At 45.7% G+C, this 24,283-nt stretch overlaps 1 protein-coding gene across 1 annotated transcript in view; it reads left to right on the top strand.

Annotated features, from left to right (window-relative positions):
* nid1a (nidogen 1a) overlaps positions 1 to 24,283 on the top strand; it is a 129,007-nt gene that overhangs the window by 88,042 nt on the left and 16,682 nt on the right. The window contains exons 15-17 of the mRNA XM_068020734.1: positions 8,778 to 8,904; positions 11,860 to 12,031; positions 16,615 to 16,772. Of these exons, the coding sequence (XP_067876835.1) occupies positions 8,778 to 8,904; positions 11,860 to 12,031; positions 16,615 to 16,772 (457 nt within the window). The remainder of the gene's footprint in view (positions 1 to 8,777; positions 8,905 to 11,859; positions 12,032 to 16,614; positions 16,773 to 24,283) is intronic.

Below are 24,283 nucleotides of genomic sequence, written 5' to 3'. Positions count from 1 at the left end.
AATTGAGGCCCTGTCTACCTTCTCAGGTGGATATAAAAGCCCCCATGGCATGGCAAAAGAAGAGCAGGGGAGTTCTCCCTGGTGTCACAGCCAATATTTAGTCTTCAAGCAACATTTTAAAGAAAATGTATGTGGTCATTATTTCATTGCTGTTTGTGGGACTTTGCCGTATGCAAATTAGCTGTGAAGTGCTTTGTATCATCCCGAGGTTATGAAAGGTGCTGTGTAAGACAAGTTCTTTGTTTTCTGTATGTCGCTCTTGTTGGCCTCATAGAAAACTCCCTGCCCCTTTGAGGGGAGGAGGCCTAGTCTCTACTTTGTGAGTGTTTCTCTCCATAGGGATGCAGCCGAGTCTGAATGCACGTACAACTTGTCTGTGTTGTTTCAACAACAACATGCATTTATATAGTGCCTTAACTTAATAAAATGTCCCAAGGTACTTAACGGAAGTGTAATCAGACAAAAATTGACACCGACACATACATGGAGATATTAGGGCAAGTGACCAAAAGCTTAGTCAAAGAGGTAGGTTTGATGGAGCATCTTAAAGGAGGAGAGAGGTGGGGAGTTTTAGTGGGGGCCGGGGGGATTCCAGAGCTTAGGGCCTCGGCAGCTGACGGTACAGCCACCAATGATAGAGCAATGAAAAGTGGCGATACGCAAGAGACCACTCCACTGCTGTCAAACTGGAGTTTTGAACAAATTGACACCCTTGTACGGAGTCGATTGTGGCTCAGAGGGTTGGACAGTTGTGTTCCTCACCAGAGAGCCCTGAGTTTGAGACCTCAAGATACATGGTCAACTGAACCCAACTGATTTGAGTCATAATGTGGATCAATGTCTGGTTTAAACAAAAATCCTTATTTGGAGGATGGCAGGAAGTTACAGAAGCCAATTGTATTGGGATTACATGCTGACTACATGTCTATCTGAACTAAAGAATTCAGTGCCCCAAGGGTGTAATTTACATTTTGTTCAGAGAGTTCTGCAATATGTTATCAGTCTCCACCTACCTGAACAGATTTTTGTGCTGTCCATTGACTAAGCAAGAAAGGGAAGACAGCTGGTCTTATCTAGATGCTGCAGTTTGCTCTGATTCATTGAGTTAAATTGAATGCTGCCCAGCCCCCTCCCCCGCCCCCTCCCATGCCCCCACCCCCGTGGTCCCTTACTAGGTGAATACACTGAGATCAGCAGCTGTTTAATATCGCTCCTTCACTATCCTCTTCTCCTTCCCCCCCACCAACCGGCCACCCTGAGGCTCCCACTATCCTGCTATAAAAATCACAAAAGGCTCAGAGCCTCAGGGCATGCAGGTTCTGTTCTACACATTTTATATGAATGGGTATCAACCAAAACAAATGAGAATTGTTTTTTGTCATGAGTTTCTCTATTGAAAGGAAGAATGAGGAGAGGCAATATAAACTAAATGGTATAATTTTTAAGAGGGTGTGGGAGCTGTGTGATCTGGGGGTGTATGTACACAAATCTTTTGAAGGACAAGTTGATGAGGCTGTTCATGTAAAAAAAAACAGGGTCCTGGGTTTTATAAATAGAGGCAGAGAGTAGAAAAGGAGGTTATGCTAAATATTTGTAAATCACTGGTTATGCCTCAGCTGGAGTATTTTTTCCAATTCTTAAGCAGAGTGGTGATGGGTTGATATGACTTAGTGCGAATTAGGATATTTTCCAGAATACATTCACTTTACGAAGCATAGAATCATAGAATGATTACAGCACAGAAGGAGGCCATTCAGCCCATTGTGTCCATGCCAGCTCTCTAAGAACAACTTAATTAGTCCGACTCCTTTGCCTTTTCCCCATAGCCCTGCAAATTTTTGTCTGTTAATTATCCAATTCTCTTTTGAAAGCCTCGATTGAATCTGCCTCCTCCACACTCTCAGGGACTGCATTCCACATCCTAACCACTCGCTGCATAAAAAAGCTTTTTCCCCTCGACCTTTCCGCCAATGGGAACAGTGTCTCCCTATCTACTCTGTCCACACTCCTCATGATGTTGAACACCTCTTATCAAAACTCCTTTCAACTTTTTCTTCTCTGTGGAGTAAACCCCAGCTCCTCCAATTTATCCATGTAACTGAAGTCTCTCATTCCCAGAACCATTCTCCTAAATCCTTTCTGCACCCTCTACGATGCCTTCACATCCTTCCTAAACTGTGATTCCCAGAATTGGACACAACACTCCACTTGGGACAGAACCATGTTTTATAACATCCTTGCTTTTGTACTCTATGCCTCTATTTATAAAGCCCAGGATCCCATATGTCTTACAAACCGCTTTATCAAACTGCCCTGCCATCTTCATTGATTTGTACACATCTACCCCAAGTTCCTCTGTTCGTGCACCCCTTTAGAATTGTATAATTTATTTTATATTGGGCAGAATTTTATTCTGCCCTTGGAGGTGGGCACAGGCGGGGGTGGGCAAACAAAATGGCAGGAGGCATGAAGCCCAGGCACCCTGCCATTTTGTCTGGGACAGGGAAGGCCAAGGACGGCTTCCCCAGCCCAGGCCAATTGAGGCCCTTAAGTGGCTAATTAATGGCTACTCAAGGGCCTCTTCCCACCTCCAATTTTGTTGAAGGCAGAGGGGCCTGCTGCCGCAGGGCAATGCCGCCAGGTTAAGCCTGGCAGCCTCCTAGCGGAGTTGGGAGGAATGCCTCCTTTGTGGGCAATCAGGGCCCCCGGAGGCCCCCCACCTCCCCAGGCGATTGCTGCCTCTTCCCCCGGGAAGATACCCCCCCCACTTTGCTCCCCACCCTCACCAACTCCCCCACCATGTCGCCAGGGCCTGCCTGAATGGCCCCAGCAACCCCGACCCCATTCACCTGTTTTGGGGTCTTCACTCTGCTTTGCTGCAGGACCTCCTGCAGTACCAGCAGTGGCCACTGTTCCCTCCAATTGGCAGCCAGCGCTGGTGCTGGGAGCTCCTCCCTTAAAAGGATCGCATCCACGGCGGCGGGCAGTCAGTTACCTGCCTGCTGTGAAATGTCTTCGGGGATCTGATGGAGAGCAGAGGCGGGGTGCTCCCCTCCCCGCCACAACCACCGTGCCTTCCCGCCCACTGCCGGGACGCCTGTCGCCAGAGTAAAATGCAGCCCATTGGCTTTCCTCGTTCTTCCTGCCAAAATATTATTTCACACTTCTCTGCATTAAATGTCATCTACCATGTGTCCACCCATTCCACCAGCCTGTCTACATCCTCTTGAAGTCTATCAGTATCCTCCTCCTCTATCAGTATCCTCCTCCTCTATCAGTATCCTCCTCCTCTATCAGTATCCTCCTCCTCTATCAGTATCCTCCTCCTCTCAGTATCCTCCTCCTCTGTCAGTATCCTCCTCCTCTGTCAGTATCCTCCTCTATCAGTATCTTCCTCCTCTGTCAGTATCCTCCTCCCATATCAGTATCCTCCTCCCATATCAGTATCCTCCTCCCATATCAGTATCCTCCTCCTCTGTCAGCATCCTCCTCCTCTATCAGTATCCTCCTCCATCAGTATCCTCCTCCTCTGTCAGTTACCTCCTCTATCAGTATCCTCCTCCTCTGTCAGTATCCTCCTCCTCTGTCAGTATCCTCCTCCTCTGTCAGTATCCTCCTCCTCTATCAGTATCCTCCTCCTCTATCAGTATCCTCCTCCTCTGTCAGTATCCTCCTCCTCTGTCAGTATCCTCCTCCTCTGTCAGTATTCTCCTCTCATATCAGTATCCTTCTCCTCTCATATCAGTATCCTCCTCCTCTGTCAGTATCCTCCTCCTCTGTCAGTATCCTCCTCCTCTATCAGTATCCTCCTCTCATATCAGTATCCTCCTCCTCTGTCAGTATCCTCCTCCTCTGTCAGTATCCTCCTCCTCTGTCAGTATCCCCCTCCTCTGTCAGTATCCCCCTCCTCTGTCAGTATCCCCCTCCTCTGTCAGTATCCCCCTCCTCTGTCAGTATCCCCCTCCTCTGTCAGTATCCCCCTCCTCTGTCAGTATCCCCCTCCTCTGTCAGTATCCCCCTCCTCTGTCAGTATCCTCCTCCTCTGTCAGTATCCTCCTCCTCTGTCAGTATCCTCCTCCTCTGTCAGTATCCTCCTCCTCTGTCAGTATCCTCCTCCTCTGTCAGTATCCTCCTCCTCTGTCAGTATCTTCCTCCTCTGTCAGTATCTTCCTCCTCTGTCAGTATCCTCCTCCTCTGTCAGTATCCTCCTCACATTTCCCTATGCTTCCAAGTTTTGTGTCATCTGCAAACGTTTCAAAATTTTACAAGTTGATGCTGACTGAAAATCTCAAATTTGCTCCTGGCTGTAATTCCTTTGGAGGTAGGGGGTGGGGGGTGAATATTTATTCAGATGCACAAATAAAGCATTGGTGATCCTCAAATTATTTGTCTCAACGTAGCATCCAAAGGGGGTTGCTAGACATAACTGCGACTGAAGGGAATAGCCAAAACATTGTGTGTTCTACCCACACTATTACATAAAAAGAATGACTTAATTCTGTTGGGAATTCATATAGTCACATCTCAAACTCACTGACTTGCAAAAGGCAATCTACTGGACATGTCACATTGCACAGTGTATCTGGAACTCATGTTTTTTTAAATCCAATCTTTGGGGGAGGTACAGTGTCATTCCTGTAATTCGGGGGAGAGGGAAATAAATTTATTATGTGATCATTGGCAGGGTGGAATGACGCTTTTATGTGAAATGTACTGTTTGTATTAAAAATTAATGTCCTGGTCCCTTTAAAAACTAAAATTTCTGCTCAGGGCTTAAAGCCCTTTAAAAATGGCGCCTGCTCAGTGGCGCCGGATGCCGTTTCTGGGGACGCAGCAGTAGGTCCCTCTACGTCATCTGGGGCGGCCGCTCCACTCCCAGTATTTAAAACAGCCCCCGTATGTAATATCGCAGGGGCTCATCGGCAGCACTTCTGTGTCTGAAAGTCACCGAGTTGAAAGTGCGCCACCAAGGAACGCAGCACGCGATTAAAGTTCAGCCCTGTGTCTGTTCCCATTCAGGTGTATCCCAGTGTTAACTGGCAGCAAACGTGCTAGATCCAATTAATAGCTCAGAATTTGCGGTAGTAATGATGCAAAATTGTCAATGTTTGCTGATGTTTCTCCTCTGAAACTGACAGCAACTTCTGGAGTCTGTCCATGCGCAGCTAAATGCAGAAATCCAGAAGTTGATGTCATTGATTCAATGCTTCCCCACAGCGTGCACTGTTGAAGTCCCCCTATACTGTCGTCAAGTAGAAATCACTGAACTGTCCCCCTAATGCAGTTAGTCTTGCTGTAAAAACCCTTGGAAAATGTTGCACCTTGTTAAATGAAACGTAACTGGGCTTTTAATGGTGTACTAAGTGTATAATTACTACAGAACAGCCTAACTGTCTCTGGAAAACTAATTTTATATTTTGTCAGATTTTTTTCAATATGTTAAACAAAAAAAAGTTCAAATGTGATTTTTTTTTTAAAGAAGTTTGTTTATGATATTTCAGCCTCTGCCTTAATCCCATGTGCCCCAATCATTTATTTTACTATCTTTGAAATTTTTAATTGATGGTGAAGTGCAATGGATTTATCATTTCCTGATTTGCTGTCTGTGAGCATACTTAATTGGCTGCTAAGCTGCTTAATGACATCACTGTTGCAGGATGCCTGGAGATCCCCTTGACTTGGTGCCTGATTCAAACTGAGGTTGGAAAAGGGGAAATCCATGCCACAGAGATTACTAGATCTTTGTGGGCAGCTTTCTTCAGGGTCAGTGGTCTGCGCTGTCACTTCTCCTGCTGACCATGAAATCCGGGCCTTTGTTATCTCTGCCGGCTTTGTTCAAAAGCAAATAGTTTGGATCTGCATAAAGGTTGTGCCAATGGGAATGTCCCATTGAGATGCAACAGTACACAGCCATCATTATAAAAATGGCATTAGTAATCCTCGGGGTTTTATGTGACATTGTTTTATTTTTAAAATTCTTACCCTTGTTTTCACCATTGGTGACTATGTCTTCAGCTGCCTTTGCCCTGGAATTTCCTCCCTAAACCCCTCTTGCTTCTCTACCTCTTTAATCTCTCATTGAAGCCTACCTCTTTGACCAGCCTCTTGGTCACCTGACTTAATATCTCATTATGTGGCTTAGTGTCAAATTCTTGTCTGATAACACTCCTATGAAATGCTTTGGACTCGAGGGGCAAATGGCCTGCTCCTACTTCCTATGTTCCTATGTTTTAATATGTTAAAGGTGCTGTGTGCAAGTTGTTGTTGATCCATCAGAACTGCACTACTGCAACAACTCGTATTTATAGGTTAAAGCCCAGTCAACACCAATAATAACAGAAGCATGATGTTGCACTTTTCTTGGCAGTATTATTCACGGATGGAGTCTTTGAACGTAAATCTTCATTTTTAATTGCTCATTGTATTGGATAAAAGGAGAAAAAAAGGTTTGCATTTATATAGCAAGTTTCACAACCGCTGGACATTCCAAAGCGCTTTACAGCCAATGAAGTACTTCTGAAGTGTAGTAACTAATGTAATGTAGGGATCGCAACAGCCAATTTGTGCACAGCAAGCTCCCACAAACAGCAATGTTGCAATGACCAGATAATCTGTTTATGTGTTGTTGATTGAAGAATAAATATTGGCCAGGGTACTGGAGATACCTCTCCTACTTTTCTTTGAAATAATGTCATGGGATCTTTTGCATCCACCTGAGAAGGCGGATAGGGCCTCAGTTTAACGTTTCGTCCAAAAGACAGCATCTACGACAGTGGAGCACCCTCAGTAGTGCACGAGAGCATCAGCCTAGATTTTTATGCTCTGGAGTGCAACCTGAACCCACAGACGTCTGACTCAGGTGAGAATGTTATCCATTGAGCAACAACTGACAAGAGGCAGTGAGACTGGATCAGTGCAGTGAATTAATCCATCCAGCAGCAGCTCCAAGTTCCTGTGCCTGCGCCAATTTTTATTTGGCATGGGAAGGTTCACAACTGGAGTGAATTTGGAACATAGCTTAACCTTGGAACAAATCTGACCGCGATGCAGATGTTTTGCCAGCACCTGGAGGAAGCTACCATGATCCAAAATGGCATCATTGGAATGCAGAAATGCATGTTTGGTGAAAACAGCTATGTCCAGACAGGCCACAGGTAGCGTTGGGGCCTGCCAGTCCTGTCCTCCAAAGCCCAGGCACTAACTTATGCTCATGTTTCTCCTTGACTAACTTGTCCAGTTTGAAATTCATTGGCCTTAGATTTGGAAGATATATTAGTATCAACAACCTGAGAGAAAACCTAACGGAAGATGGACTTAGCTTGTATTTCGCTGCCAAGGCTCCTTGAAGACAAAACTCTTGGACACCCTTGCCTGTAAAAGAATGAAAACTATTTCAATAGTTCCTTGTCTGACACCAACAACCTATTTTACTGTGTATTTTCTCTGTCCGATAAAGAAATGAATCACAGAATCGTTAGAGTGCAGAAGGAGGCCATTCGGCCCATCATGTCCACACTAGCTCTCCGAAAGAGCAATTCCCTCAGTTCCATTCCCCTGCCTTCCCCCTGTAACCCTGCACATTCTTCCTTTTCATATAACTGTCTAATTCCCTTTTGGATGCTTCAGTTGAACCTGTCTCCACCATGTTCTCAGGCAACGCATTCCAGACCTTAACCACTCGCTGCGTGAAAAAGTTTTTCCTCATGTCACTTTTGCTTCTCTTACCAAATACTTTAACTCTGTGCCCTCTCGTTCTCGATCCTTTCAGGAGTGGGAACAGTTTCTCTCTATCCACTCTGTCCAGACCCCTCATGATTTTGAATACCTCTATCAAATCACCTCTCAGCCTTCTCTTCTCCAAGGAAAACAGCCCTAACTTCTCCAATCTATCTTCATAACTGAAATTCCTCGTCCCTGGAACCATTCTCGTGAATCTTGTCTGTACTCTCTCCAATGTCCTCACATCTTTCCTAAAGTGCAGTGCCCAGAACTGGACGCAATACTCCAGCTGAGGCTGAACTAGTGTCTTATACAAGTTCAACATAACTTCCTTGCTCTTGTACTCTATGCCACTGTTAATAAAGCCCAGGATACTGTATGCTTTATTAACAGCTCTCTCAACCTGTCCTGCCACCTTCAATGACTTATGCACATATACACCCAGGTCCCTCTGCTCTTGCACCCCTTTAGAATTGTACCCTTTATTCTATATTGTCTCCATGTTCTTCCTACCAAAATGAATCACCACATTTCTCTGCGTTGAACTTCATCTGCCACCTGTTTGCCCATTCCACCAACTTGTCTGTGTCCTTTTGAAGTTGTACACTATCCTCCTCACAGTTCACAATGCTTCCAAGTTTCAGATCATCTGCAAACTTTGAAATTGTGCCCTGTACACCAATGTCTAGGTCATTAATATATATCAGGAAAAGCTAGGTCCCCAACACTGATCCCTGGGGAAATCCACTACAAACCTTCCTCCAGCCCGAAAAACATCCATTAACCAATACTCTTTGTTTCCTGTCACTAAGCCAATTTCATATCCATGTTGTTACTGTCCCTTTTATTCCATGAGCAACAAGTTTGCTCACAAGTCTGTTGTGTGGCACTGTATCAAATGCCTTTTGAAAGTCCATGTACACCACATCAACAACATTTCCCTCATCAAAGCTCTCTGTTACCTCCTCAAAAAACTCCAGCAAGTTAGTTAAACATGATTATCCCTTAAGAAATCCATGGTTGGTTTTCTTTTAACTTGGTGCTTCTTCTACTTATAGGATAAGGTGGTCATTGGTATTGCATATGACTGTGTGGACAAGATGGTGTACTGGACTGACATCGCTGGACGCACCATCAGCCGAGCCAGCCTTCAAGGAGGAGAACCCTCAACTATCATCGCAATAGGTTGGTATGAAACTGGGGAGCCATTAACTAGGCCTTTTCTTTTAAACCAGGTCTGATTTTTGTCTGTAGGTTTGATCCCAATTCTGCACAAATTATTTTGTGTACAGTTAATTGCTATTGCATGCCCTTCTATGTCAGTCGTGTTTCAGTGGGTAGTACTCCTGCCTCCGTGTCAGAAAGTTGTGGGTTCACGTCCCACTCCAGAGACTTGAACATATAATCTAGGCTGACACTCAAAGCATAGCACTGAAGGAGTGCCGCACTGTCGGAGGTGCTGTCTTTCAGATAAGACATTAAACTGAGGTCCTGTTTGGCCTCTTAGGTGAACAGAAAATATTCCATGGCACTATTTCGAAGAAGAGTAAGGGCGATCTCTCACTTGTCTTGTACCAACTTCACTGAAATAGATTATTTGCCTATTATCTCATTGTTCTTTGTGGGACCTTGCTGTATGCAAATTGACTGCGGCGTTTCCGAAATCACAATAGTGACTGCACTTCAGAAAAGTACTTCATTGGCTGTAAAGCACATTGGGACGTACTGAAGTCACAAAAGGTCCTGGATAAATACAGGTTCTTTCTTTTCATTTCCATTGTACCAAAAGTTTCGCATCTATTAAGTCAAATTAGAAGTTAATTATTGAAGGAACTCATGGTATCACTTAGTCGCCTCACCTCTAAACCAACAAATTTGGCTTAATTTAACAGAACCAAGTTAAGGACATTCTCTGAAATTGAGTGCAATGTCACATGGATTAGAATTGTGATTTTTCTTGCTCATTTGGTTTTGCATAGTTTAAGGAACCAGAGAAGCTTATAATGGAATAGGAGGCCCTTTGGCCCATTGTGTCTGTGCTGGACCTTTGCTAGAGCAAACTAATTCCATTGTCCTGCTTTCTCACTATCTCCAAATTGTCATCTTCTTCAAATATTTACTCTGCTGGGAATCCCCACTGTGTTAATTTAAATTCTACGTGGACATATGCTCATCATGATGATATCTGCAACTGTTCAAAGAGAAGGGCCACCACCACCTCTCAGGGCAACTAGGGACGGGCAATAAATGCAGCTTTGCCAGCGATGCCTACACCTTGAGAACAAAATAATTTGATTCAACAATCAAGGACTGGATACCAACTCAGTTACCTACTTTCCTCGATCCACTTGTCTTCCACCCTAACACACCTTTAGTTGAGACCTGGTGGACATACCCCATGAGCCCATACCAGGACCTTTCAACCACACTTGTGTTTTAGTTTGTGTAATCTGAGACTTTGGTCAACAGGACTAAATACATTTACCTAACTAATTCAGCAATATTTATTCATGATGCTACGTAAAGACCAAGCATAATTACCCAATCCAGAAAGCAGATGTGTCATTGTCTGGAGCTTTTATTCCAGATCCAATCCACCAAACCCCAGCTATGCTTTAATATGCAGCTTGTTTATTGCATTTGTGACCTAGCCTGGCCCTAAACTGCAACCACAATGAAATTCTGTCTCACACACCCAAGACTATTCAGTTCTCAGATGCTGATACTGCTTCTCTGTTATTTCTTCATACAATGACCATCTGTTGAAGCATCCAGTTTCTACACAATAGTAACAGACATGAGCAAGGACGTTGGTTCCTTACCAGATAGACACACACAAACCTCACTCAAGTTAATGATGCTGACATTCTGACTCTCAAACTACAGGTGGTCTTATTGGTACAAATGCTGAATCCCCATCACTCCTGTTGATCAAATCCCCCCATAGCCTCGCTCACTCCCTATCTCTGACCTTCTTCAGCCTTACAACCTTCTGTGAACTCTGCACAATTCCTCTTCTGCCTCCTTGATCATTCCTGACTTCCATTGGTCTACCATAGGTGGCTGTGTCTTTGACTGCCTGGGCCCTAAGCTCTAGAATTCCCTTACCAAGCCTCTCCACCTCTCTACCCCCTCTCTCTCCCTTTAAAAAGCGCCTTAAAAACTACCTCATTGACCAAGCTTTTTTGGTCACCTGGCCTAATGTATTCTCCTTTGGCTAGGTGTCATTTTTTGCCTGATTTGTATTTCTATGAAGTACCTTAGGACACTTTACTGCATTAAAGGCACTACATAAGTTTCTTGCAGGAAAGCGTCCTAAGGCACTTCACAGAAATATAATCAGTTCTGCAATGTCAGCACACATAGATGGCAATACAGCATCATACTAGCCAGCTCAGCAGGATCGCATTGATTTACGGACCTGAGCACATAACCCAGGTTGACATTCCAGTGCAGTGAAGATCCCACCAACTCAATGCCAAGAAATGGCAAACTTATAATCATTGTAGATTTCAGAGCTTGGACCAGCTATGATGATCTAGACACACTTTCATGTATCTGCTTCCAGAATTCCAAAAGCTGTCTCCACAACAAGCTCCTGTTACAAGATAGGTGGGCAGGCGACAGGATAAATGCTACCATACAATGTTAAATTGCAAATTTTACCATCTTCAGGGTGAGGTAACATCAGCTAATTTCGGAAGAAAGTTTACATTTTTCAAAATCTGGGGTCTGGAAAGTTGAAATTTCAATAAGTAAACTTTCTGTGTAATTAAGAATTTTGTTGTGTTTTGAAATTTTATGCTGACCTGACCCAACATATCTCGCACTTAATTCATCCTTGCACTTTAAATCTGTTTCAAATGAGAAGTATTTGACTGCAGTAAGTATGGTTTGATATGGAAGAGAACTTTCAATTATTGGGATAATTATTCTCAGGTTAAAGTTCACTCCATTAATATATTAATGGTGGAAAATGGCCTTAGAGATTCTATGATTAACTTCTGATAGTACAAGCGTTTTAAATATCTGCATTTTAACTTGCCACCTCTTCTGGGTCTTCACTTGGCCTCCCTTCTGGCTCTTTACTGGCCCTCTTGTTCTGGATCGTAACTTGCCCTTTGTGTTTTTATGTTTAAGATCTGGAGAGCCCTGAAGGAATAGCCGTTGATCACCTAGGCCGCAACATCTTCTGGACAGACTCGGGGCTAGACAGAATTGAAGTTGCCAAAATGGACGGGGGCCAGAGACGGGCGCTCTTTACTGATGGCCTGGTAAACCCACGAGCAATTGTTGCAGATCCTGTCAACGGGTATGTGCTAGAATGAAAGCTCACACAGCCTTCCCTATTAATACTCTTTTTTTTAAGTTCTCAAAATGTGTAAGGAAGAAAGAAGTTGCATTTCTACAGCGCCTTGCACATCCTCAGAACATCCCAAAGTGCTTCACAGCCGATGAAGTACTTTTGACATGTAGTCGCTATTGTGATGTAGGAATGATCAGCTGTGATGCAAGAACAATTGCCTGTAATTGGATAAGTGGAATGTATCGAAACTTCGAGAAGCTTGGAGCATCTTTTGGATTGAACCTTGTCTTCGATTTTGGCGCATTGGTGAAAGAAAAGGTTGAGAATAAACATCTGGGTGACCAGAATGTGTTGGAATTCCTTCCTTGCACCTCTTGTAGTTTGAATTCCAAATACCTTCACTGTTGCACAGTGGTTACACAGGAATTTCTTTAAAAATTTTTTGAAAGGTGGGGTGTCTGGTGACATAATTTATGGGAATACTTGTTGTCAGATTTTGATCTCAATGCCCAACACCCACCCTCGCCAGTATTTCTCTACTCCTTTTATTGAGTTCCAGACCACCCACTTCACTGGTTCCCTTACCGTGTCATATTTTTTTAAAAGTACTGAAGTGGTGACTAGACAACAGGATGAACCCAAAAAGTTTGGGTTCAAATCACTGAGCTGCCACTAGGAGATTTCAAAATATTTTTTTAAAAATTGAAAATTGATTTTTTTTAACAGTAAAAGACATATACTTGAAAACTTTTTCCAGGGTATGGGGAAAGGGTAGTGGAGTGGTACTAGTTGGATATGAAAGAGCCAGCACAGGCACAATGGGCCAAATGGCCTTCTGTGCTGTATGATTTTACTAGGATGCATGTGAGCTGGCTAATTCCAACTACTGTAAGGTAACAGGCATGACATTTCTACCAGTTTGCACCAAACTATCTTTAACCCAACTGTAGCAAGTACGAATTTCACAACTTTACCTAGATGATTGAAGAGCTAGAGAATATGAATTACTGAAAGGTCAGTAAAAGTGACAATGAAACTGTCAGATTGTCGTAAAAACCCAACTGGTTTACTCATGTCCTTTAGGGAAAGGAAACCTCCCATCCTTAGCTGGTCTGGGCTTATATGTGACTCCAGTCCCACACCAACATGTTTGGCTGTTAATTGAAGTGGTCTAGCAAGCCACTCAGTCATATCAAACCACTACCAGTAGATCAAGAAACGGCTCACCACCACCACCTCAGGGCAACTAGGAATGGGCAGTAAACACTGGCCTTGCCAGCATTGCCCACATCCTGAGAATGAATATAAAGTACAACTTGTCTGCACCAGCTCTTGTTTGTCCCAGTCACAAAAGCTCAGTCGAACGGATTTTTGTGGACTCGAGATAATCTTTCATCCAGTTCTGTTGGCTAATTGTATCTCATTAAGCCTAAATCGGTAATGCAGAGTTCAATGTGGGCATTTGGTCTGGTGCACTTGTGGCTCCAAGTGCAACACACTATGGGCTGGATTTTATGGGCCCCCTGAGACGGGATCAGAGGCAGGGGGTGGGGCCCATAGAATTGTTACAGGAGGAGGGAGGCAGAGGGCCCATCACTTCCCTGTCTCCAAGTGATTTTGTCGGGGCAGGATAGTCTGACGGCAGCCTTCCCACCCAGAGGCCAATTGAGGACCTTAAGTGGCCTATTAACAGCCAATCAAGGATTGCTTCCCCCCTCCCCCCCCACCACCATTGGGATGTAGCCAGCGACGGGGAGGTGCCTCCACCATGTGGGGAGGTCGCCTCTAAATGGGACACCGTCCCTGTGGGCTTGGGGGTGGGGGAAGGAGGAGTCCCTCCTCTGTGAGAAATCTGTGGCCCACAAAGGAACCCTGCTGGCAAAAACGACACCTCCCTGAACGCCCTCCCCCTGCACTTCATTACCACCCGTCACCTCGCCAAGGCCTTCTGGACTGGCCCCGGCAACCCCACCTCACTTACCAGAGATCCAGGGTTCCAGCGCTGGGCCTGGGTCCAAGGCCTCTGCAGTACAGGCAGTGGCCACTGCTCCCAGTCTTGTGATTGGCTGGCAGCTCTTGGAGGCGGGATCCTCGTCTTCAAAGGGACAGGGATCCTGGCGCCTGGCACTTTTGCTTCTGGAACAACGTAAGATTGTGTTGGGGGCTCGAAAAGGCCAAGGCAGGATATCCCACCCCCCTCCACCTTTTCGGCCCTCTGCTAGCAGCCACGTGGGTGCCCCAAAATCCAGCCCTATGTGTTTGCATCCCACATATGTGGAGCACTCCGAGCCCTGTATAATAGACACTTCAATACTCTGTATGCCTTTTGCTTCTGTTTTTGAGGTATTGAAAACCATGTCATTCTGAGCACAGCTCCATTTTTAAACTTGCACAAACACTTATGAAAGCAATTCTTCCCGAGAGATGGGAGCAGTTGCAAGCTGTATAAGCAAATGAGGAAGAGCTGGTAACAGAGGGAATGTATCACGTTTCTGGTTCACACAGGCTGGTGTCCAAATCAGCTCTGGTAGAGGATCAGACCACAGGATCTTGTGACAACACTGCTGATTCTGAATTAGGAGCATATTGGAGTGGGCGGGTAAGATTTCTGGGCTAATCCTTTTTCTTACCACACAGTGAATACAAACCAGATGTTATGATTTGTATTTTTATAGTATATGGAGAGGGGGCAGAGGAGACTTACCAGAATGGTACCAGGGATGAGGGAATTCAGTTACATGGAGAGACTAGAGGAGTTGGGATTGTTCTTCTTAGGGCAGAGAATGTTAAGAGGACATTTAACAGAGCTGCTCAAAATTATGAGGATTGTCGATAGTCAATAAGAAGAATTTGCTTCCAATGGCAGGAGGATCGATAACCAGATTTAAGGTAATTGGCAAAAAGAGTGAGAGGGGAGTTGAGATTTTTTTTCTACAGCAAGTTACAATGATCTGGAATGCTTTGCCTGATAAGGTGGTGGTAACAGATTCAATAGTAACTTTCTAAAGGAAATTGGATAAAGACTTGAAAAGGAGAAATTTGCAGTGCTGTGGGGAAAGAGCAGGGGAGTGGGATGAATTGGATAGTTCTTTCAAAGAGCTGGCACAGGCACGATGGGCTGAATGGTCTAACTTAAGAACATAAGAAATAGGAGCAGGAGTAGGCCATTTGGCCCTTCGGGGTTGATTTTCTACTCAAATTCACTTTCCCACCCATATGGGGACCACCCCATATCCCTTGATTCCCTTAGTATTCAAAATTCTATTGATCTCTGTTTTGAATATGTTCAATGATCATCCAGTGGAGAATTCCAAACATCCGCAATCTTCTGAATGAGGAAATTTCTCCTCGTCTCAGTCCTAAATGGCTGACATCTTATTCTGAAACTATGACCTATAGTTCTAGACTCCCCAGTTTGCTGATGATACAAGACTAGGTGGGAATATGACTCGTGAGGAGGATGCAGAGAGGCTTCAGGGGGATTTAGACAGGCTACGTGAGTGGCAGATGGAATATCATGTGGAAAAATGTGAAGTTTAGAAGAATGAGAGGTGATCTCATTCGGCACAGTGGCGCAGTGGTTAGCACCGCAGCCTCACAGCTCCAGCGACCCGGGTTCAGTTCTGGGTACTGTCTGTGTGGAGTTTGCAAGTTCTCCCTGTGACCGTGTGGGTTTCTGCCGGCTGCTCTGGTTTTCTCCCACAGCCAAAGACTTGCAGGTTGATAGGTAAATTGGCCATTATAAATAGTGTAGGTAGGTGGTAGGAGAATGGTGGGGATGTGGTAGAGAATATGGGATTAATGTAGGATTAGTATAAATGGGTGGTTGTTGGTTGGCACAGACTTGTTGGGAACGAAGGGCCTGTTTCAGTGCTGTATCTCGAAATAAAAATAAATAACCATATAGAATTCTTGTAGGACTCGATAGGGTAGATGCAGGAAGAGTATTTTCCCTGGCTGGGGGGGGTCTGGAATCAGGGAGGACAGTCTCAGAATAAGAGGTAGGCCATTTAGGACTGAGTGAGGAGGAATTTCTTCACTCAGAGGGTGGTGAACCTTTGGAATTCTCTGCCCCAGAGGGCTGTGGAGGCTCAGCCATTGAGTATATTCAAGACAGAGATAGATTTCTAGATATTAAAGATATCAAGGTATATGGGGATAGATAGTGGGGGAAAATGGTGTTGAGGTAGAAGATCAGCCATGATCTAGTTGAATGGCAGAGCAGGCTTGAGGGGCTGAATGGCCTACTCCTGCTCCTATTTCCTATGTTCCCATGTTCCAATCAGGAGCAACATCCTCCCAGCACGCCCCTGTCAAGTCCTTTAAGAATTTTATATGTTTCAATGAGATCACCTCTCATTCTTCTAAATTCCAGAGAATATTGGCCTAATCTACTCGATCTCTCCTCATAGGACAGCCCCCTCATCCCAGGAATCAGTCCAGTGAACCTTTGCACTGTCTGCAAGCTAAGCGGCGTACAGTTCTGCTGGATCTTTCTATGTTGTTTTCAACTACCCCTCCACCGAAGTCTGTACAATTTTGATGAATTCACTGTGCTATGGGACTACTTCTTAATTGTGTTCTTTCAGTAATCTATACTGGACAGACTGGAACAGAGAAGCTCCTAAAATTGAGACTTCATACATGGATGGAACTAACAGACGGATCCTTGTGAAAGATGATCTTGGCCTTCCTAATGGGTTGACCTACGACCCATACGGTGCAGTGTTGTGTTGGGCTGACGCAGGTATGTTAAATCTAGATTTTTTTTCTAATCAAAGCTTTAAAGTGTGATTTGTGAAGTTAATATTGAGATGCCTTTGACTTTCCAAATATTGACTGGAAATACTATAGTTCGAGTACTTTAGATGGGTCTGTTTTTGTCCAGTGTGTGCAGGAGGGTTTTCTGACACAGTATGTGGACAGGCCAACCAGGGGCGATGCCACATTGGATTTGGTACTGGGTAATGAACCCGGCCAGGTGTTCGATTTAGATGTAGGTGAGCACTTTGGCGATAGTGATCACAATTCGGTTAGGTTTACCTCAGCGATGGGCAGGGACAGGTATATACCGCAGGGCAAGAATTATAGCTGGGGGAAAGGAAATTATGACGCGATTAGGCAAGATTTAGGATGTGTAGGATGGGGAAGGAAACTGCAGGGGATGGGCACAAACGAAATGTGGAGCTTATTCAAGGAGCAGCTAATGCGTGTCCTTGATAAGTATGTACCTGTCAGGCAGGGAGGAAGTTGTCGAGCGAGGGAGCCGTGGTTTACTCAAGAAGTTGAAGCGCTTGTCAAGAGGAAGAGGGCGGCTTATGTTAGGATGAGACGTGAAGGCTCAGTTAGGGCGCTTGAGAGTTACAAGCTAGCCAGGAAGGATCTAAAGGGAGGGCTAAGAAGAGCAAGGAGAGGACACGAGAAGTCATTGGCGGATAGGATCAAAGAAAACCCTAAGGCTTTCTATAGGTATATCAGGAATAAAAGAATGATAAGAGTTAGAACAGGGCCAATCAAGGATAGTAGTGGGAAGCTGTGTGCGGAATCAGAGGAGATAGGGGAAGCGTTAAATGAATATTTTTCGTCAGTATTTACAGTAGAGAAAGAAAATGTTGCCGAGGAGATTACGAAGATACAGCTAGATGGGATTGAGATTCACAAGGAGGAGGTGTTAGCAATTTTGGAAAGAGTGAAAATAGATAAGTCCCCTGGGCCAGATGGGATTTATCCTAGGATTCTCTGGGAAGCCAGGGAGGAGATTGCAGAGCCGTTGTTGTTGATCTTTATGTCGTCATTGTCGACAGGAGTAGTGCCGGAGGACTGGAGGATAGCAAATGTTGTCCCCTTGTTCAAGAAGGGGAGTAGAGACAGCCCTGGTAATTATAGACCTGTGAGCCTTACTTCGGTTGTGGGTAAAATGTTGGAAAGGGTTATAAGAGATAGGATTTATAATCATCTTGAAAAGAATAAGTTCATTTGCGATAGTCAGCATGGTTTTGTGAAAGGTAGGTCGTGCCTCACAAACCTTATTGAGTTTTTCGAGAAGGTGACCAAACAGGTGGATGAGGGTAAAGCCGTGGATGTGGTGTATATGGATTTCAGTAAGGCGTTTAGTTTAGTTTAGTTTAGAGATACAGCACTGAAACAGGCCCTTCGGCCCACCGAGTCTGTGCCGACCATCAACCACCCATTTATACTAATCCTACACGAATCCCATATTCCAATATCATCCCCACCGGTCCCTATATATTTCCCTACCACCTACCTGTACTAGGGGCAATTTATAATGGCCAATTAACCTATCAACCTGCAAGTCTTTGGCATGTGGGAGGAAACCGGAGCACCCGGAGGAAACCCACGCAGACACAGGGAGAACTTGCAAACTCCGCACAGGCAGTACCCAGAATCGAACCCGGGTCCCTGGAGCTGTGAGGCTGCAGTGCTAACCACTGCGCCACTGTGCCGCCCACGGTTCCCCACGGTAGGCTATTGCAGAAGATACAGAAGTATGGGGTTGAAGGTGATTTAGAGCTTTGGATCAGAAATTGGCTAGCTGAAAGAAGACAGAGGGTGGTGGTTGATGGCAAATGTTCATCCTGGAGTTTAGTTACTAGTGGTGTACCGCAAGGTTCTGTTTTGGGGCCACTGCTGTTTGTCATTTTTATAAATGACCTGGATGAGGGTGTAGAAGGGTGGGTTAGTAAATTTGCGGATGACACGAAGGTCGGTGGAGTTGTGGATAGTGTCGAAGGGTGTTGTAGGGTACAGAGGGACATAGATAGGCTGCAGAGCTGGGCTGAGAGATGGCAAATGGAGTTTAATGCGGAGAAGTGTGAGGTGATTCACTTTGGAAGGAGTAACAGCAATGCAGAGTACTGGGCTAATGGGAAGATTCTTGGTAGTGTAGATGAGCAGAGAGATCTTGGTGTCCAGGTACATAAATCCCTGAAAGTTGCTACCCAGGTTAATAGGGCTGTTAAGAAGGCATATGGTGTGTTAGCTTTTATTAGTAGGGGGATCGAATTTTGGAGCCACGAGGTCATGATGCAGCTGTACAAAACTCTGGTGAGGCCGCACCTTGAGTATTGCGTGCAGTTCTGGTCACCGCATTATAGGAAGGATGTGGAAGCTTTGGAAAGGGTGCAGAGGAGATTTACTAGGATGTTGCCTGGTATGGAGGGAAGGTCTTACGAGGAAAGGCTGAGGGACTTGGGGTTGTTCTCGTTAGAGAGAAGGAGGAGGAGAGGTGACTTAATAGAGACATACAAGATAATCAGAGGGTTAGATAGGGTGGATAGTGAGAGTCTTTTTCCTCGGATGATGATGGCAAACACGAGGGGACATAGCTTTAAGTTGAGGGGTGAAAGATATAGGACAGATGTCAGAGGTAGTTTCTTTACGCAGAGAGTAGTAGGGGCGTGGAACGCCCTGCCTGCAACAGTAGTAGACTCACCAACTTTAAGGGCATTTAAGTGGTCATTGGATAGACATATGGATGAAAATGGAACAGTGTAGGTCAGATGATCGGCGCAACATCGAGGGCCGAAGGGCCTGTACTGCGCTGTAATGTTCTAATGTTCTAATGCCGTATCTCACGATGTAGCCATGTTTCTGTTGCACTGCAAGTAATCTTAAATGTTCATAATTCACCTGAACTCTCAGTACAAGCACAAGAAATACACTTTTGCTGCAGGCACATGGCATATACAATGCCTGCTATATACTGTGTACGGTAATGTGGGGTTTCTGGTACTTGATTCAGATGGATGGAAATGAATTTAAAACTACGGTTTCATTGTGTATTAACTCGACCACTCAAAAGGGATTACAAACGGTTGGAGAACCGTGAAATCCCTCTTTGAGTCTCCAGTTCACTGGTGGGAAGCGATCAAGGAGAACATCAAGAGGTTCTTTATCCTCAAAGGTGTTCAGAGGGCGAGAGAGAGACAGAGAAAAATGTCCCAACTCCAGAAAAGAATGCAAAATCTGCTCCGGCTGCTGTCGATGGGGGTCGAGGACAAGGAACATCTCCAAGAGGTGAAGAGCCAGCAGGCCTCGCTCTTTGCCACGGAGGCCTCCAAGATCATCTTCCGGTCCACAGGATGAGACGTGCTCGCGTTACTTCTTCCAAAAGGTACACAGAGAGAACTCTGTTATCAGCAGCCTGAAGGAAGAGGATGGCTCGGTAACGTCTTCACAGTCTGACATACAAAGGATCAGCAAATCCTTTTATGCTGGGCTGTACGACATGAAGCCCATGGACAGCACGGCTTCCCAGTCCTTCCTGTCATCTATCATGGAGGTCTTAGATAACAGCATGCGGGAGAGTCTGGACAAACCGCTGACTCTGGACTAGTTGACAAATGCTGTCAGGTCCATCGAGACAAATACAACTCCCGGAAGCGATGGCTTACTGGTCGAGTTGTATTCAGCCCTGTGGGACTGGGTCTGCCCAGACCTGCTGGAAGTATACGAGAGTATGCTTCTGGCCGGCATCATGTCAGAATCCATGAGGAAAGGCATCATCACTCTCATTTACCAGCGGAAGGGGGAAAGGGCAGAAATCAGAAATTGGCCCATCTCACTGCTTAATGTTGACGACAAGATTCTGTCCAATATTATCGCCAGTCGGGTCAAGTCTGCTCTGGAGTTGGTGATTCACCCTGACCAGACCTGTGCTGTACCCGGCAGGAAGATCTCGGATTGTCTCGCACTACTCAGGGATACGATCGCCTATGTATGGGACAGGAGGGTGGACACCTGCCTCATCAGCCTGGACAAGGAAAAGGCTTTTGACAGGATATCGCACACCTACATGCTGGACGTGCTTTCCAAAATGGGGTTTGGGGAGGGAATCTGCAATTGGATCAAACTGCTCTACACAAACATCAGTAACGCAGTCTCAGTCAATGGATGGGAATTGGAAAGTTTCCCGGTCAAATCTGGAGTCAGACAGGGCTGTCCTCTCTCCCCTGTCTTGTTTGTTTGCTGTATTGAACCTTTTGCTGAGTCCTTTAGGAAGGATGCGAGCATAAGAGGGGTGACAATCCCAGGCAGTGGAGGCACTCAGGTTAAAACCTCCCTGTACATGGATGACGTCGCCGTTTTCTGCTCGGATCCACTGTCTGTGCGCAGACTGATGAGCATCTGCGACCAGTTCGAACTGGCCTCGGGAACTGGAAAGTTAACCACGGCAAGAACGAGGCCATGTTCATTGGGAACTGGGCTGACCGATCCTTTGTCCCCTTCACCGTCAGGTCAGACAACCTGAAGGTGCTGGGAATATGGTTGGGAAGGGCCGGGGCATGAGCCAAAATCTGGAAGGAGCGAGTAGCCAGGGTACACCATAAACTGAGCATGTGGGAGCAGCATTCTCTCTCCATTGTGGGTAAGAACCTGGTCATCAGGTGCGAGGCGCTCACATTGCTGCTGTATGTGGCGCAGGTCTGGCCCATACCCCACTCCTGCGCCATGGCGGTCACCCGAACCATTTTCCACTTTATCTGGAGATGCAAAATAGACCGGGTCCGGAGGGACACGATGTTCAAACCTCTGGATAAGGGCGGAAAAAATGTACTCAACGTCGCCCTCATCCTGATGACCACCTTTGTCTGCGGCTGCATCAAGCTGTGTGTAGAACCCCAGTACGCAAACACCATGTGTCGCTACTTGGTGAGTTCTGTCTGACCCTGGTGTTGCGAAGGATGGGCCTGGTCACATTGCTGCGTAACGCTCCTTCCAGTTGGACCGTGCCGTACCACCTATCCTTCGTGGGAAAGTTTCTGCGGGAAAACACCTTTGACCACAATCCATCAGGCAGTGGTCTGCACGGAATATCCTTAAAGCCCTACTGGAAAAGGAGATGGTGGATCCTGTCGGATGGTTCCCCGAGCAGACCGCCAAAGTCATTTGGCAGAATACCTCATCACCAGAACTTCCAAACAAGCACCAAGACATGGCTTGGCTGGTGGTGAGAAGGGCCCTCCCCATCAGATCCTTCCTGCACGCCCAGAGTCTCACCCTCTCCACATGCTGCCCTTGAGGTGGCTGTGGTGGGGAAGAGACTGTTGCCCACCTCCTTCTGGAATCTGCCTTTGCAAAGCAGGTGTGGAAAGAGATGCAGTGGTTTTTGTCGAGGTTCATCCCAAGCAGCTCGGTAACACAGGAGTCTGTGCTCTACGGGCTGTTCCCAGGGACGCACACCAAGATAAACATCAACTGCTGCTGGAGGGCCAGCAATTCAGTGAAAGACACTCTTTGGTCTGCCCAAAACCTGCTGGTCTTCCAGCGCAAAGAGTTGTCCACGACTGAGTATTGCAGACTGGCACATTCCAAGGTCCAGGACTACGTGCTGAGGGACGCACTAAAGCTTGGGGCAGCCGCAGCAAAGGCTCAATGGGGAAAGACCACTGTGTAAGGTCCTCCCGCTATAGCGAACTAAGGGGCTGGACCCATGGGAAACCCCTCAGGCTATATACATCAAATATGGTTTTGTTGTAAACTGTACATTGTACGATTGTACATAAAATGGAATGGAAGGGTTGTGAGGCAACTCACTCCTGTATTGAAGAAAACTGATTTCCTTTGCACTTTCTGGAATGTCAACGTGGTGCTGTTTTGAACAGTTTTGTAATGTATTTTTTTTTTACAGATTTTTATGAATAAAGTATACTTTTGGGGAAAAAAATTACTCGACCCCTCCAATGCCTCTAATTTGTCACACTGCTCGTCTGACAACTACAATTGAATGAGCAGAAATTTCTTCCAATTAAATGTTGGCAACACTGAAGCAATTGGCTGGAATTTTACGCCACCCACCGCCCTACCCCCCACAGAAGTGGGCTGGTGGGGGAAATTGTAAAATTGAGTGGGCGGTGGGGGATGCCGTTCCTGACGCCATCCTGCCCCTGCTGCAATTTTACAAGGGGTGGCAGCAGCAGGAAATGGCCTGCCTGCCTCAGACCAATCAGGGCCCTTAAGTTGCCTAAAGCGCCTCCTCCTGCCTGGCAACCTCCTTGCAGGCTGCAGGGGGCCCTCCTGATCGGGCACTCTGTGCCCCAAAGAGGCCCCCCCACCCCTGCCCACGGCCCAAACACCCCCACTACACAACACTCCCCACCCACCACACCCCACTCCGCAACCAACCCCCCTTGCCTTGCTGGGGCCTGGCGGATTGTCCCCAGCAAGGCCCCAGAAACTTACCTTGTTTCCAGACTGGCATCTCTCTTGCTGCTGAAGCTGGATGCATTAGAGGTACTTGTCAGGAAAACCCGATATGCCAAATGGGAAATATTCATTTATCAGTTGGAAACTTACATTAGACTTTTAATGGGGGAAAAAAACCCAACAGTAACTTTAAAAAAAAAACTAGCAGCCAAGATGGCCACTACCATTTGCATCTGAAATATCAGGAGATTGAACTGCAGACAAAAAGTCTAACAAGAAGCCCAGCCAGGACAATGGTTTGTTTTAAATGATTGAATCACCAAAAATGGCTTCATTAGCATGACAGTCAAGGCCATCCTCACACATTAACTTTGAAAGAGCCAACCCCCTCCAAGTGTGAATGGTTATCCTGGGGCATGTAGAACCTTGAATTTCATTAGAAGGTTCCAGAAAAAACCTTATTAAAAACAAAGGGGATGGAGAGAACTGTGTGACTGCCTGTTCATCTCTGAAGAAACTGGAAGTTTTGTTGCACAGACAAGAGACAAGCAGAAACTGAGACTGCAGCAGCTGAGGAAGCTGCACGCTTCCCTTTCTCTCTCCTTCCCTCTCCCCAGAAAATGTCAAGTTTGAAAACTGTCTGCGACTCGGGGACCCTCCAAGCCTACAGACCGCTACAGCCAGCAATCGGGGAAGAGAGCCAACAACAGATTTTGCCTTCAGAAAAACCCTGAGCAAAGCAAGCCAGTCAAAATACACTTTGACCTGCAAGGACTTCAAGAATACAGCTTCAGCCGAGGACTACTGGATCATCCACTTCACAGACTATATTTCTTTTCCATGTATTCTGGACTTTAATCCAACCACCAAATCTATTTTTCCCTCCTCCAATCTATTTGTTTGTGTGTGTGATTTTCGTGGGAATTTGTAGCGTATTTTATAAAATCGGGTTAGAGTGTTACGTATAATAAACATACCTCTTTCTTGTTTAAACTCAAGAAAACCTATCTGATTGGTTCTTTCACGATCACAGTAAAGGTAAAACACTCACGGAGGTGGTAAGCTTAACCTCTATTTAAAAGGAATAAACCA

Source organism: Heterodontus francisci, chromosome 3 (assembly GCF_036365525.1).
Source record: "Heterodontus francisci isolate sHetFra1 chromosome 3, sHetFra1.hap1, whole genome shotgun sequence".
Lineage (NCBI taxonomy): Eukaryota > Metazoa > Chordata > Chondrichthyes > Heterodontiformes > Heterodontidae > Heterodontus > Heterodontus francisci.
The sequence above is the reverse complement of the archived record's forward strand: the minus strand, read 5'-3'. Positions and strand labels throughout refer to the sequence as shown.